The 15309-nt window shown below is 41.1% G+C and overlaps 1 protein-coding gene across 3 annotated transcripts in view; it reads left to right on the top strand.

The window, feature by feature from the left end:
- The window catches only part of MSRA (methionine sulfoxide reductase A), a 353827-nt gene that overhangs the window by 226950 nt on the left and 111568 nt on the right, over positions 1-15309 (top strand). For all 3 annotated transcript variants that reach the window (XM_060250067.1, XM_060250083.1, XM_060250076.1), the window contains exon 5: positions 14919-15025. In XM_060250067.1, the coding sequence (XP_060106050.1) occupies positions 14919-15025 (107 nt within the window). The remainder of the gene's footprint in view (positions 1-14918; positions 15026-15309) is intronic.

Here is a 15309-nt window from a genome sequence, read left to right as displayed (position 1 = left end):
TCAAAAATTTTGGGCTATAACATTAAGAAGGCACCAGACATCTTTTAGTTGGGATTACAAATGGAAAAATTTCCGAAACAAGATAGAACGATAATTTGGTAGTTCAGCTGCACGGACATTATACGCGCAGATGCGAAAGCAGGACAAAATACCAGAAAAGTGGGACTGGACTTTAAAAGTTATGAACTGGAGTGAAATGGACAAGCTTACAAGAATCTTAAAAGAATATGATCTAGAGGAGTTTAAAAATGAATGGGGAAAATTTCAAATATATGTTGAAAAACAATGGAAGGTTAAAGGATATTTGGCGATTTTTGATAATAGTTGAGCTTTTGAGGAATAATAAATGGACTACAGTTAAAAAGTGGGACTATATGAACATATTTTCTTTTTAACTTTCTTTTGATAAGGACTAAAGGATTATAATGAAGATGGATTATAATTCTTTTTTCTCTTCTTGTTCTAAGATTGATTTCTTTTAATGAAGATTCTTTAATAGATAAAATTACCTTTTATTTTTAGCAATTTAATTAAAATACATTGTCGGGGGTCTTGAAAAGGGAAGAGAAAAATGTAATGTGTATTTACTAACTTTTTAATAATAGATGATGAGTATTATAACAATATATTGCAGAATAATAAAATTGGTTTAAACAAGTCATAGCTCTCGTAGGCGTTGTCCTTGAAAGGGCAACTGCTGTAAGAGCTCTCTCATCCCCATCTACCTCATAGGATGTCTGTTGTGGGGCGGGGGAAGGTAAAAGGAGATTGTGACTGCTCTGAGATTCAGATTATAGGGCAGGATATAAATCCAATATCATCATCTTCTTTATGCTGGAATTCCCCAAATATTGCAGAGCTTTCACTCTGGCTTTCACTCTGGTGAGCCTTTTTAGAAGGGAGATATGCAAGGACCCCATATGCGAAATACCTATCTCTTTGTGCCAATTGGGTATGATAGAGACAATTGAGCATGTCCTCTTTTATTGTTGGTTTTACCAGAACATTTGGAATATGAATATGGAATATGGGGGTACTACTTGAGCCTGCCTTAACCATGGAGGCCCAAGTAGCCACTGCTAAGTCCGCATTTTTTCATCTTAGGCAGGCGTGGCAGTTGGTGCCTTTCCTGGAGCAGGACGATCTGGCAACAGTGATCCATGCAACGGTCACCTCAAGGTTGGATTATTGTAATGCCCTCTACATGGGGCTGCCCCTGTGCCGAACCCGGAAGTTGCAGCTAGTGCGGAACGCCGCCGCTCGGCTGTTATTAGGGCTCCCTAGACAGGAGCACATTCAGCCGGGCCTCTGGGGACTGCACTGGCTGCCAATAATATACCGAGTCCGGTACAAGGTGCTGGTTATTACCTTTAAAGCTCTATATGGCCTAGGACCTGCCTACCTTAGGGACCGTCTCTTCCCATATGCCCCCCAGAGAGTGCTGCGATCTGGCTCTAGAAATCTGTTTGTAATCCCCAGGTCAAAGGAGGCCCAGTTGAAGTCAACTAGGGACAGGGCCTTCTCGATCACAGCCCCTTGCTGGTGAAACCAGTTACTGGAAGAGGTCAGGGCCCTGCAGGACATTGGACTGTTCTGCAGGGCCTGTAAGACAGTTCTCTTCCGGTTGGCTTATAACCGACCAGCATTGAAACATTGAAATATTCTGACGGAAGAATATAAAATAGCACACTGAGACTGATTGATGTATTGATATATTAGTTGTTTTAATTATGTAAATTATTATTGTATTTTAATTCTTGAATTTTATTGTTAGAATTTTTATGTTGTGAGCCGCTTTGAGCCCGCTTTGGTGGGGTAGGGCGGGATATAAATCAAATAAAATGAAAATGAATGAAATGAAATGAAATATGTATATTAATCCAATTATGACCAATCATCCAGGTAGATCTAACCAATTTTATATGTCTCTTCTGTTCAGCGATCAATGCAATGGGATTACTTTTAAAGTAGCCAGATTTTGTGTGCCTTGGCGTGTTCAGTTAGAGAAAAGAAAATGTTATTTTTTAAATATATATATATATATATATATATATATATTGAACCAGTGTATTTTATAAGGTATATTCAATATATCTAAATTGTATGGTTCCTGAAGATCTGATTTCTGATCTTGGATCATAATAAATTGGAGTGACTGAGGTGGATGTTTAAATATTTAACAGAAAAACAAATTACAATTCCAAATAAAGCTCAGGGAGTTCACCAATCACTATTGAAAACCTTCAGGTCATGGTCAGCCCTCAGGAAATAGCCTCTGAGGGTTGGAGAATATATCTGGGTCCTGTTCCACACTGACCTCTGTCCTGTCCCCGAACAAGCTGCTGGGGACCAAGAGAAAGAAAACAAGGACATACAGCATCATCACATGATAGGGAAACTCTACCAATCTTCAGTGGGTCACAGTTTAGGGTGTTAGAATTTTTAAAAACATTGCAGGGTCCTTAGATATACCTTTGATAGGTTGAACCCTGAAATTCTTACTGCAGGACTTTATTATTTTCTTCCCTCATTCCCCAGTCTGTTTCATGGAATGAGTGGGTTTAACTCAAGGGATACAGTGTGACTGTGTACACTGTTTCACTTAAATCAGGGGTGTCAAAATCATTTGTTATGAGGGCCGGATCAGACATAAATGAGACCTTGTCAGGCTGGGCCATGTTGGCAGGGGGCATGTGTGTACCTATTTAAGATTAGATAGCAGAGATACAAACTTTATAAAGGACACAGACAAACACAATTAAAGATTTGAGGGTGGATGTCACTTCCAGGTGACGTTATCATGCTGGGGATGTCACACAACATCCCCACCCACCCCCAGAATACCCCCCCAAATTCCCCTGCCAGTTAGGCGAGGGGACTTGGGAGCCCTAATTGGAAGGCACTCCCCCCCACCACCTTCAGTATGTTATGATCTCTTTGTATTTGTTCTTAGGAGACTCCAGTCCAAGGGTTAATGGTTACTTCCCTGTAACTATTGGAAGCACATATCCCTTCTGTCCTTACACACTGTATGATGTGTACCATGTTTCTGTTTCTCTGTGACCCCTTTCCCCATCTATCCTTAACTACTCTTATTATCATTCAACTCATGTATCTTCCATTCATATTTCTGCCCTTAATATGCTGCCTACTCTATCCCCTTATAACAGGTTCTCCAGGTTTTAGCTTCACTTTCTTCTCTTTGTGTTCACATCAGACTTGCCTTTGTTTTGTTCCTTTCATATCTTCTTTGGTTCCTTCTTTCTGGCAACTACATATATCTCTTTCCAAGCTCAATGTGAAGTTACCCCATTGCTCCAAAGCCAACTTGAACTGATTCTCAACATTGGTCATGATCCCAATAACTATTTTAGGTGCGTAAGTGCTCGATCAATGCAGCAGTTTTTTAGAATCACCCAACTTGTTTTTCACTTTCACAGGACAAGGGATGATGGACATGTAGCTCTACGTGCATATATTGGAGAATTATGCCCTTCAGTCTTAATGTGTACTTCATAGCAGTATTTATGAGAGTTGCATTACTTTGTTCTTTTTGATTTGTAATTTGAACTAAAATACAAACACAAAACATTACACGGATTGTTAGCAGGCTTTTAATCTTTGGTTTCACATCTAATTAGTTACACAAAGTCAGAACTGATTTTTAAGGAAGTCATATTTTCAGAGGACTGTTTTCCTTCCCTGTTGGAAGGGAGTCCATATGAGAGTGATGTCCCTTTTCTTATGCTAGTGCAGGGATCCCCAGTCTTTTCAAGCTTTCAGTCATGTTTAGAATTCTGACATGGCATGGTGGGCACAGCCACAAAATGGCTGCCACAAAATGACTGCCGCAGGAAGTTGAGCCAGGTATAAAACGATTGCCATAGCTTTACTTCATAGATTCTTGTGCTGTTATGGCAGCTCCTGCCAAAGTAACATTTTAAAAATATCTGCATTGCCAATCAGATCTCCAATAGCTATTCAGAAACCCTGCTGGCCAAAAGCCCTACCTGGCCCCACCCACTTCCTAAAAACACTTGGCAGGTGCCAGTAAAGTGTTGATGGGTGCTAGTTAACGGGATTAACCCAAAGCCCAGATTATAGTACCTCTTCAACCATGACATAACGTCACTTGATGTGGCCCTTGGGGATTGCTGGATTGAACCAAGCCATGTGGCAGTCTCCCTGGGGCCTGGCTGGCCAGCAAGGATCATGGGGGCCAGCCATGCTGTGCAACATCCTCCCCAGGGCCAGGGAGGGATCACAGGACCCAGATGTACTGTGTGGCAGCCTCCCTGGGGCCTAGTTGGCCGGCCAGAATTGCTGGAAAAGTTGGCCAGCCTGGAAAGGTTACTGTCACAGTTCAGTTTGCACATGATTATCCCAGATGGTGTGGCCTAATATGCTAATGAGTGTGTGACCTAATATGCTAATATTAGGAGATGTGGTCTAATATGCTACTGAGTTCCTGCTGGGCTTTTTCTACAAAAAAGCCCTGGACCTAGGCATTTCCTAGGGTGCCGGGCCGGGTGTGTGTGTATGTGTGTGGGCCAGATTAGACTCTCCCCACATGACTTCAAATAGAAAAACAATTATTTGCATTAATTTTGCTGACCTGAATCATTCTCCCTTGGTGGAGCACTGTTTTTTAAGTTGATAATTTTGTATGGCCCATGAATGATGTTATAAATATCCATATGGCCCTTGGCAGAAAAAAGGTTCCCCACCCTTGACATAACTGAAGGTTGGGGGTGGGAGGGGGGATTTGTACGAGTCAGAATCTTTTAGTCCAAAGATATTGAGACACTAAAAGGTGTGGAGAAAGGATTTTCCTGGCCAAGTATTTTTTTCCTCAGTTTTTCTCATGAAAAAAAATAGAAATTTTGGGGTGCACGGGAAAATCTTTAAAAATATATTTGAATAAGTAAGACAAGGTTTTATGTAAGACAATGTGCAGCATTCAGTAATGATAATTCCTGTGTACATTTTGTCCATGGTTACCTTGCTATAAAATGAGTGATGTACAGTATTCAGTGATATACAGTATTCAATGATTTTAGGGTTGTACAGTTTACTTGACATTCAGATATGCCTATAGTCCTGCTGTATGACTGGTTTTTTCCCCAAATAACACATGTTTTTTTCTTGAGTACAAAATTTGTGTTTTCTGTTCTCATCTTTTACTCTTTCCCATGTTTCAGATGGCTTTAAAATTTCTGGCTATTTTACATCTCTAACTCTTGTGCTCTGCTTACTCTTCGGCAGCCTGTAGCAGGGTAGCAGTTTGCAGTGGGAGATCATAGGTTTTGGTTTCTCACAGCTTCTCCTGAGTCTGTGGCCTGATTGATGTAGTCCTTTTTGACTTCCTGCTATTTATCATGCTGGAGTATAGAGATGTACATTTTATATTTTAAAAATCCATACTACACTTGTTGAGTGAATAATACCATGTATTAAAAAGGTTTAAGTCATTCTAAAAGAGAAACTATCACTTATGGTTTTGTGTTGTTGTTTTTAGTACTCCATTAACTTAGTTTTTTCCAGTTGCAAAACTATGAGGGAAAAGTCCTCAAGGGGAAAAAATGAGAACACTCCCACCCGCCGCCTTCATGTCTCTGGAGTGTGCTAAATAATTGTTCCATTTCATGGGACACCCCGAAAACCATATTCAACTTTGAGTTTGGAAAAATCACCTCATTTTACTGTGCCAAAAAAGTAGTTTGTGCACTGGGCCTACAAACAGTTGATAGCTACAAGATAATGATTACCCAATTTGTTTAGAAATTTTCTGTCAGAATGAATAGGTATATGATAAAAAGAAGTGGCATTCTTAAATTCAGAATCTCTTATCCTTTCCATTTCAGTATTTTTAATGTGCAGTCCTAAACAGAGTTATACTCTTCTAAGTCCACTGAAGTCAATGGGATTAGAAGGATATAACTCGGTTCAGGCTTGTACTGTTAATGTGTCAAGAGACATTTTAGGCCATTCTGCTTTAGTAGCAACAAAATAATTGAGGATTTAAAAAAAAATCATGACAAAATCAAGCAAAAATAGCTTGGACATTAGTATCTTCTTATGAAGAACCATGATGTAGTCTTAAGAATTATGTAAGTTTGCTTTCTGAACCAGAATCTGTGTTCAGGCCGTTTCTCCACATCTTCTCCAGCTCATGACTGATTCTTTTGCTTTTGCCATTTCACCACATGTTGTTCTTGCTGTCTTGCTGGCTCTGGCATTTTCATGGATATTGGAAGATGGGTAGAAACTGAACTAAGATATTGTCACTGTTGTCTCTTTGACCAAACCAGTAGTCTAGCCAGTACTGAGAAATAGTTGCAGCTGAGGAACTTAGTTATGAAGTTCCTCATGTGGGCTTAGTGCATAGGACACACACCATTTGGCAACAAGTGCCCTAATGCCAGCTCCTAAACATACTGTGACTTTGTGTCCAAAGTTTTCCTTTCCCTTGAGAACTATTAAGCCCTGTTCACAGAATTGTTACAGTGAGTGATGAGATCAAGCCAGGGTGACATGGTACACATGATTTCTGCTAAATAATCATATGATGAGCTGCAGGAAAGTAATTTTATTAGTCTTAACTCAGCATGTATTGATTGGAGGAGAGGAAAATGGTTGATCGATATATCAGAAGATAAGTGACAGCTGCAGAAGACTCTGTAAATCAGATATACATTTTTACAACTGAAGTAAGGGCTTTGAGCTGCCCTTCACAGTTTGGCTGTGCCACTGCAAAGTGAACTGCAGATTTTTGGGATCTGTCTCCATTATCTTTGGCATCCTTTGAGAATGGCAGTGTCTCCAGTTATGCCAATAAAGGTTTTTGGATGGAAGCGTTCACACCACCAAATCTTATAAATTCAAATCAGAGATATAAATATGAAGAGTTGCTGAAAAAAGATAATTACTTGAAATCAAGAGAAGAACTAGAAGATATTGGTATCAAAATGAGTTGGTGGATGAGATTGCAAATAGAATCTAGATATGCTAAAGACAAGATAACGGATTTTCATACAGACCATTATGTATTTGACAAAATATTCTCGGGTTCACAAGAGAAACTAATTTTGAAATTATATTCATATCTACTACAGATGAAAATGCAAGATGAGACTGTATTGTACAGTCCAGTGGGCTAAGAATGTGGGCCGTAATATTATGTTAGATGAATGGGAAAGTTTATGGAAATCTAATATTAAAATGACCAGATCGGTAGCTTTTAAGGAAAACTTGTACGAGATGTTTTATAGATGGTATATTACTCCCCAAAAACTTTCTAAAATGTATCCCAATATGTCAAATAAGTGTTGGAAATGTACAAAACATGTGGGATCGTTTTATCATATGTGGTGGACGTGTGAGGTGGTAAAAAACTATTGGAAAATGGTCCATGAACTATTACAAAAAATTTTGAAGACACAGATACAATTTAAACCAGAACTTTTTTTATTGAACATTCTTCCCAACACTTATACAAAGAAGATGAGACATTTGATAATTAATTTATATACAGCAGCTAGAATCTTTCTGGCACAAAAAATGGAAACTTCAGGAAATTCCCAATAGACTTGAACTGATGGGAAAAATTCTAGATACGGCGGAAATGGACTACTTATCCCAGCTGCTGGCTGAGAAATTGAAGGAAGTTGCAAAGAAGAGCTGGGAGAAGCTATATGCATGGCTTGACATGGATATTGTGGTGTGAACTTAGAACATTATTCTGTCTCCGAGGATGTATATTAAATATAGAAAGGTGATATAATCTAGATAGATATTTCAAAGTTGATTTATAATGTGTGAAATAGATTACATAGAGTATGAAGATAAGATGTAATATGATCAAAAGGGGGAAAAAAGCTGATTGTTATTGTATAGGGAAGGTTAAATATTATGCAGAATCTCAAATATCATGCAGAATGCACTATAATTGTATTGCTAAAAATTTTTTTCCTGTTTCTTCATTCTTTATCCCCTCTTTTCCCTTGTACCCTTGGAAACTTAATAAAATTATTTACCTCAAAATTAAAGTTTTTGGAATTGGAATTGTCAGTGTCTCCACTGGTTTTTTGCCTCATGTGGAAATAACAGAAAGGAGATTACAAGTGGTATATGCTATTTTTACATGTGCTCCCTTTCATGTGTATCATGTGTGGACTTGGGTTGTGTCACCAAGAACTGCAACCAGTTTGGAGAAATTTAAGTTCCATGTTGGGGAAAGCTCTTCCTGCTCCCCAAACCTGGCTAACTTGTAAATCTGACATACTCAGAGCAGAATATATTGTTTAGCAATCTTTGCCTAGATAATGGGCAAGCAAAGTTGCCTGTATTATGCTGCCAGTAACCAGGAAACAACCAGATCTTTTCCAAAACAAGGTTTAGATTCTATTTAGGAGAGTATAGAGGTACAGAAATTAAATGGTGCTTGAGTATAAGAATTATGAAATTGTTATTTTCAGAGGGTAGGATTGCCAACCTCCAGGTGGTGGCTAGCAATCTCCTAGAATTACAACTGGTAATTCTATATCAGTTTTCCTGGAGAAAATGGCTACTTTGAAAGGTGGGCTGTATGGCATTATACCCTATTGAGGTTCCTCCTGCTCCAAACCCTCCCCTCCCCAGGCTTCACCTCCAAAATCTCCAGGTATTCCCCAACCCAGACCCAGCAACTCTCCAAAGGACATGCATCTGAAGAGTGAAGAGGGGAGAAGAAAAAGCTTAGCTGCTGTCTGAGCAAGATTTCTGTATTGGGAAAAAGTCATGTGGAGTAGGGGCTAAGTGGATGGCCTAAAAGAAGGAGAAAAGAGAGAGAGTTTTGAGATAAATAAATGAAAAAGTCCAGTGAAAAAGTTCTCAGTCCAATGAAATGAGAAGAGTTATCTATCCTTAGTTGTCTGATGTGGGTATGGTATGGTGTCCATTTAACTGGTGGGTGATGATCCAGAAATTAAGCTTGAATGAGCTCTAACCACATTTGTGAAGGCTGTCCTGGGGGTGAGCAGCTTGAATGATCTGTAGGGTGGCCCTGATGTCCAAGAAAAAATGGTAGAATAGTGCAGGACTTCGGCAGAGCTCCCACATGTCCTGAGAAAGTAATGAAAAATAAGACAGTGGTGGGATGCTCCTTCATGGCAAGGAAATATCCCAGATTTCTAAAACAAAAACAAGTTGGCAGCCTCTGAATGAGCAGAGGGAATGAGACTACCAAATTTGGCTGGCAGAACAGCAATAGTTATAGGAGCCAACACAAATGGCATGTAAAAGAAAAGATTGTGAAATTACAGAAATCTGGAGTGAATTTAGGACAAGCATTTATGGATTTCTCAGCTCTAATTGAATTAAGGGGTCAGGGTGTTCCCAGGAGAGCAGGAAAAGGTGACTACATTCAAGTTGGGGAATATCCCGGATGGACAAAAGGACACAGGAAGGTGGAGGCTTCACCCATGCCTGACTGAGGCAGGCTGCAGGAAACATTCAGGGAAGGTCAATAAGAGTTATCAGGCCTACTCGGCAGCTTGACAGTAATCCCATTTTACAATCAGGAAGACTTGCCTTTGCTAATGAGATGACTTTTCTAGACCAAGGTGGCCTCCCGGTTTTGTGAGCCTTAACAGAGACAGGCAGATATGTAGCAGTCTCATCAACTGGTCAGCTTCCTGCTCAGTGGTTTGGCCACTTATTAGCATAATGTAGGGGAGCTGCATAGCTTGATTATCGGGAGCCATGATTTCGCCTTCTCCAAAGAGAGGAACTACTAACTCCTAAAATGGCTGCCAAGATATGAATTGAGCCAAGTTAGGAGTCAGGGCTGATAGCACACATCTAGGAATGTAGGATCTTGGAAATAACGTGTGACTCTTAAAATGTCAGTTTAATATATTTTCATTGTTGTGGTCTCTATGCAGAGTGGACATGTACGGACACACACTGTGTATGCGCAGGCTGACTGTGGAAGGTTCTTGAGTAGATCAACGCTCAAAGTGCTCTCCTCCTTCCTCAATAATTTTTCTCACCTCTGGGTCTCTTGAGAAGGGAGGGCAACACCTGCTTTCCTCAGCCCTCTCTTTTCCACCATGAGAAAAAGAAGGTTTGTGATCCATTCCAGAAAGACAGAACAACATAAAAGCAAAAGACAACAGACAAATGTAAAGAGGCAGTATAATTCAACTTCTGCCGCTTCGCCTTTTGGTACCACTGTGGCTCAAAAAATCATTTACTTCCTTTGTAAACTATGCCTTGGTGGGAGCAGGGCATAATGTCACTAAGTGCTTGGTGAGTGGTTTACTTTGAAGTCTGGAAGCAATGAAGCTTTCCATTTAAAAGCTACCCTTTGGGGAAAAACTCCAGCAGCAAATGACGCTGAAGAAAAGAAAGATGTTTAAGATCATCCTTGAGTTCTGACCGTTCTGACCTCTGTGCTAAAACGTTTGCAACAAGAACTGAAGAGCGATGTCCTTGTATCACCTAAAGATCAATCTGACAGGACACTGTTCTGGAACAAGTCAGAAGCTCCAGCTCCAAAATGAAACTAAAACACTAAGAGAAGTCCTATGACAAGATTAAAGGGAAAACAACTTTTACAGTGTGGCACAGCAATGGTCAATACTGGTTCCCATCTGGAAAACAGATTTCAGATTTGCCAGTGGCCAACACAGTAAAGATGGTTTCCTTACCTGAAGACCTAAACTCTATGCAGAACAATTTAGTCTTGGATCAAGAGGTAACCATTAAGTCCCTAAGGCTTCATATCTGAAGCTCAGAGTGCTGTTTGCAGAGCTGATCGTACCAGTAGCCTTCCCAAAGGCCACTACATGTTGCAGCAGGCCCATGATTGGGAATGTATAGACACACACACAAAACACAGCGAGGTTGATACCTGGTCATGTCTGAGTAGGATGCCATTTGCACCTTGGCTTTGGTTACATCACCTTCCACGATGGCAGAAACTTTTTAGTCTGCCCTCTCAAGCTGAAGTTTGACGTTTCAGACTGCTTTTACAATACCATTCAAAATTTATACAGTGAAGTATAGCTGCAACAGCACATGGGAGAACATGCACTGATGTATCTAGAATGGCATGTTTGTGGCAGGAAAGGTATCCCCTGCAACGCTGCCTTTCTTTTAACTGCTTGCCTCATTACCAGATCATGCTGCTGTAGTTTGCTGTATGTTCAGCCAAAAGCCTCTAGAATGGCAAGTGTGCTATGGCCCCTCTTGGCTTTGTGTGCAGCACAGAAGGGGAATACTTGCCTGCACATTTAGGAAGGATAGTGTTTACTGTTATTCAGGGATCGTTTTGTAGAAAAATAGGTGGTGGAGCTCATCCAGGGATTGTTATGCAGCTGCACATACTATTCAATGGACAAGGAGGTGGAAATCTCAGAAAGGTGCAGGAGCTGCTCTCCTGTGAGCTCCCACTGAATCTGAGGCCTGCTGTTACCACCTGCTGTGTCCCTTTTCCTATCTTGTAGATTAGCCTGTGGATGACAATGTGTAAAAATCATGTAGAATCAATGGTTTTCTGTAGTTGCTCCTTTTTGATATTGTAAGCTGCTTTGAGTCTGTGTGGAGCAGAGAACAGTGAGTTAAAAGTGCCTAAATAAATGAAAATGTTGGCTGTTAACTGATGCAGTAGCATCAATTTATGTCGACTCTCTGGCTCATCATTGTACATGTATTGAATAGCACAGGTGAAGTGATCCTCCCTGTCTGTCTGCAGTCCTATTTTTCCCCATATCGAAGGAACACATGAGCCTTAGCCTTCTATTGCAGGGTTTCCCAAACTCCCCCCCCCCCCCCCAATGGCCCGATTATTTTTACACTTCTCTTTTGTGGCCCACTAAAATTCAGGGGTTGAGCCAGGAGACTTTGGGGGGAGAGCTGGGAGACAGGAATTATGTCATTTCCTGTAGTGTAACTTCCAGGTCAAGGACCAAGTGATGTCACTTCCAGGGCACACTGAACCAAAATTCCACCTCTTCCTGTGATGTCACTTCCAAGGCACTCCCCCAAACCTGCCTCTTCTTCTGAAGTAACTTCGTTTTCATAAAAATCTCTCTGAAACTCATGCTGAGCCAAAATGGGGATGGAAATGACAGCATATGCTTTCTAGTAAGACTTCTGGCTGGAGTCTAATGCAACTGACAGTTCATAATCTGTGACAGTTCCTGACAGTTTCCCTTAGCAGGTGCAAACCGGTTCTGTCCAGAGGACTTGTGCTTTTGCAGGATGACTCAGCACTGTGTACAGATTGGTGTTTGTATATAGCTATGTGTATATAACTGAGAAGAGCTTGTACAGTGTATCCTCTGCTATCGTATGTATTGTATTGTATTATCGTATGTATTGTCTGGCGAAGTACTTTGACACCAGGACAGCTATAGCTTGTAAATCTGTAAATAAATGTATATAGTTAGCACAAGTCAGTGTGCTGTATATTCTTAAGCCTCTCAAACCCAGAGCATACCAGCGAATACGCCAACAGGAAGAGGGCGGTCTGCAACTTTTTCATACATTCCCAGGGTCCTTTCTTTCCACCCCCACACCTGCACGCACCTATCTGTTTCTGTGTTCTTCTCCAGCTTGCAAGCACTCCTAATGCCCATGTTCAATTGCCTGCACCACCTACACACCCCTTCCTCAACAGCACTGGCCAGTGTATGCAGTTGGGAGTGCTGTTACCATTGCCATCAGAAATGCCAGCACTGTGTACCACCCACACTGGGCCCTGGTAGCTGCTGTACCTCAAAATATGCTGACACATTTAGTAGGCCCTTCCTTCAGCTGCTACTATTGGAACCCTTCCTCAAGCTACAACCAAGCATGCTTGGTTTCAAGAAAATCTTTTGACAGCTATTTTTCATACTTTTCCTTGGCTGAAATACTGGGAAATTGCTGTGAAAGGTAGCAGAGAATTGTACTGCAATTAATGAATTAATTTCAAGTTATATGAAGTTCATACAAGCTTTTCTGCAGTTTTCCTAAAAAGGATATTTATGAGGGGCCTGCAGTTTTTTACTGGCAGTGTTTCCCATGCCTTTAAAAGCAACCTGTTGTGCAGATATTTAGCCAGTGAACTTCTTTCATCCTTTTAAATATCTACAACAGGAGTTTAATTTTGGTGTCAGACAGCTGTTAAAAGCAGGACCAGTAAAATGGTGCCAAGTTCATAGTACCATCACTTCCAGTGCTGTTAAGATATACAGCAGTAATCTCCAATAATTTCTTTCTGCCCCACACCTCTTACTCTCACTCACTCACACAGAAATCTCATAGAAAGGCCAGCTGGGGGTGCCAACTTTTCATTGGCAGGGCTTCTGTGTCTGCAACAATAGTATGATGAACAGAAAAGTTTCATCCAGTAAAAATGGAAGGAAAGAAAGAAAGAGAAAAGGGAGGAAAGAAAGCGAAAGAATGAAATGGAAGGAAAGGAAAAGAAAGACATGGAAAGAAAGAACATAAGAGTACAAGAGAAGCCATGTTGGATCAGGACAGTGGACCATCCAAAATTCTCTCACACAGTGCCCAAAAAGCATCTCCCACTGTTGCTTCCCCCCCCCTCCAGCACCAAGAATACAGACGGAGCATCACTTGCAGGGAAAGAAATAAAGGGGGGGGGGGACAAAGAAAAAAAAGCCTTACCAACAGATGACCCCAGCCAGCAACAATTCTGCCCAGGGGTTGTTTGGTTAAAAAAAAAAAAAAAGCTACTGGAATGCCCACTCCCCATCCCTCCCGGCTGAAAAATAATCCCCCCCCCTTTTCCTCCCAGGCCTCCTGGAGAAATCTCCCCAAAAGAACATACTGCAAGGCACATGAAAGCTCATACCTTGAAGAAAACTTCATGGGTCTAAAGTGCCAGTGGACTCCGGCTTTTCTCTCAAACACTGAGGGGGGGGGGAAGAAGCCCAGTTCCTCTCTACACAACACAAAGATGTTGGAGGATGGAAGGAAGCAAAATGGAGCTCAGGCTTTGCAACCTGTGTCAGTCTTCAAGCCTACCTTTTATCTGTACAAAACAGAGACGTTGGGGGATGGAAGGAAGGAAAACAGAGCTCAGACTTTGCAGCCTGTGTCATTCTTCAAGCCTAGCTTTTACCTGCATAACACAGAGGCAGGGGAAGGGAGAAGAAGAAGATTTTGGATTTATATCCCGCCCTATACTCTGAATTTCAGAGTATAGAAAGGAAAACGGAGCTCAGGCTTTGAAGCCTGTGTCAGTCTTCAAGCCTAGCTTTTCTCTGCACAACAGAGACAGGGAAGGAAGGAAGCAGAGCAGAGCTCATGCTTTGCTGGGGGTGGGGTGGGGCTAGCTTTGGCTTTTCTTGTGACCCTGTATTGAGGCTTCTGTGGCCTGGTGCTGGGTTGCGACCCTGCAAATGGGAAATGCCGTTCTATTGCATTGAGTCAGCACAAAGCCTTCTTTCTTGTAAAAAGAGACCAGGATGCTAAGAAAATATTGGCAGGGTTTTTTTGAGAGTGTTAAAAACCACCTTTTCAAATAAGCATCTAGTTTGTGTAGAAGGAGAGGTTTTAAGGCCTTTTTGAGAGATTTTGAGGTGCCAATTAAATATTTTAGGAGATTCTTGATTTCAGTGAATTTTAAACCATGGCAACTAATGCAATCACTCACTCGATTTTTCTGAATGCCTTACAACTGTACTCGACTGTTGGTGATGTCATCAAGCCATAACATACATTTAGTTCATGTCCGTTTAAGCAAGAGAGAAATACCCTTGACAGCAAATGACTTTTGGTGCTCAGACAGTGCATGAAGTCCCCATTAAGAAAGAAGGCACTAAAACTGGATTGTTTACATCTGTACCCTATGGGTATTTAGATAGAAAACAAGAAACTAACCCACCAATCCCTTTCTGTGTTGTATTTTGATTTTTTCCCAGGAATGCGGCAGGGGAATGATGTTGGCTCACAGTACAGATCTGCAATCTACACTTACTCCTCAGAACAGATGGAAGCTGCCCTGAGATCTAAAGAAGATTACCAGAAGGTAATGTGAGGCAGGCAGAGGCTGGCAATGGCAACCTGGCTTCCATACATATCTTGCCTTATAGGGGTCGACATAAGTTGGTTGTGATTTGATGGTGCTTTTCACCACCAGTGTGCAGCAGAACTTGCAGTTGCAGAACTTCCAGTTATGAAACTTTTCATAAGCTCCTGACAAGCTTTAGCCATCAGTCTATATGTTTTTGAAAAGGTTCTCCAAATTCTAAACTCCAGTGCCAACTTTAGTTTTCTAAGCAGCGAGGCTAGATTACTGATAGTTTCCCTAAC

The sequence above is a fragment of the Heteronotia binoei genome, chromosome 1, assembly GCF_032191835.1.
Source record: "Heteronotia binoei isolate CCM8104 ecotype False Entrance Well chromosome 1, APGP_CSIRO_Hbin_v1, whole genome shotgun sequence".
In the NCBI taxonomy this organism is placed as follows: Eukaryota; Metazoa; Chordata; class Lepidosauria; order Squamata; family Gekkonidae; genus Heteronotia; species Heteronotia binoei.
The sequence above is the reverse complement of the archived record's forward strand: the minus strand, read 5'-3'. Positions and strand labels throughout refer to the sequence as shown.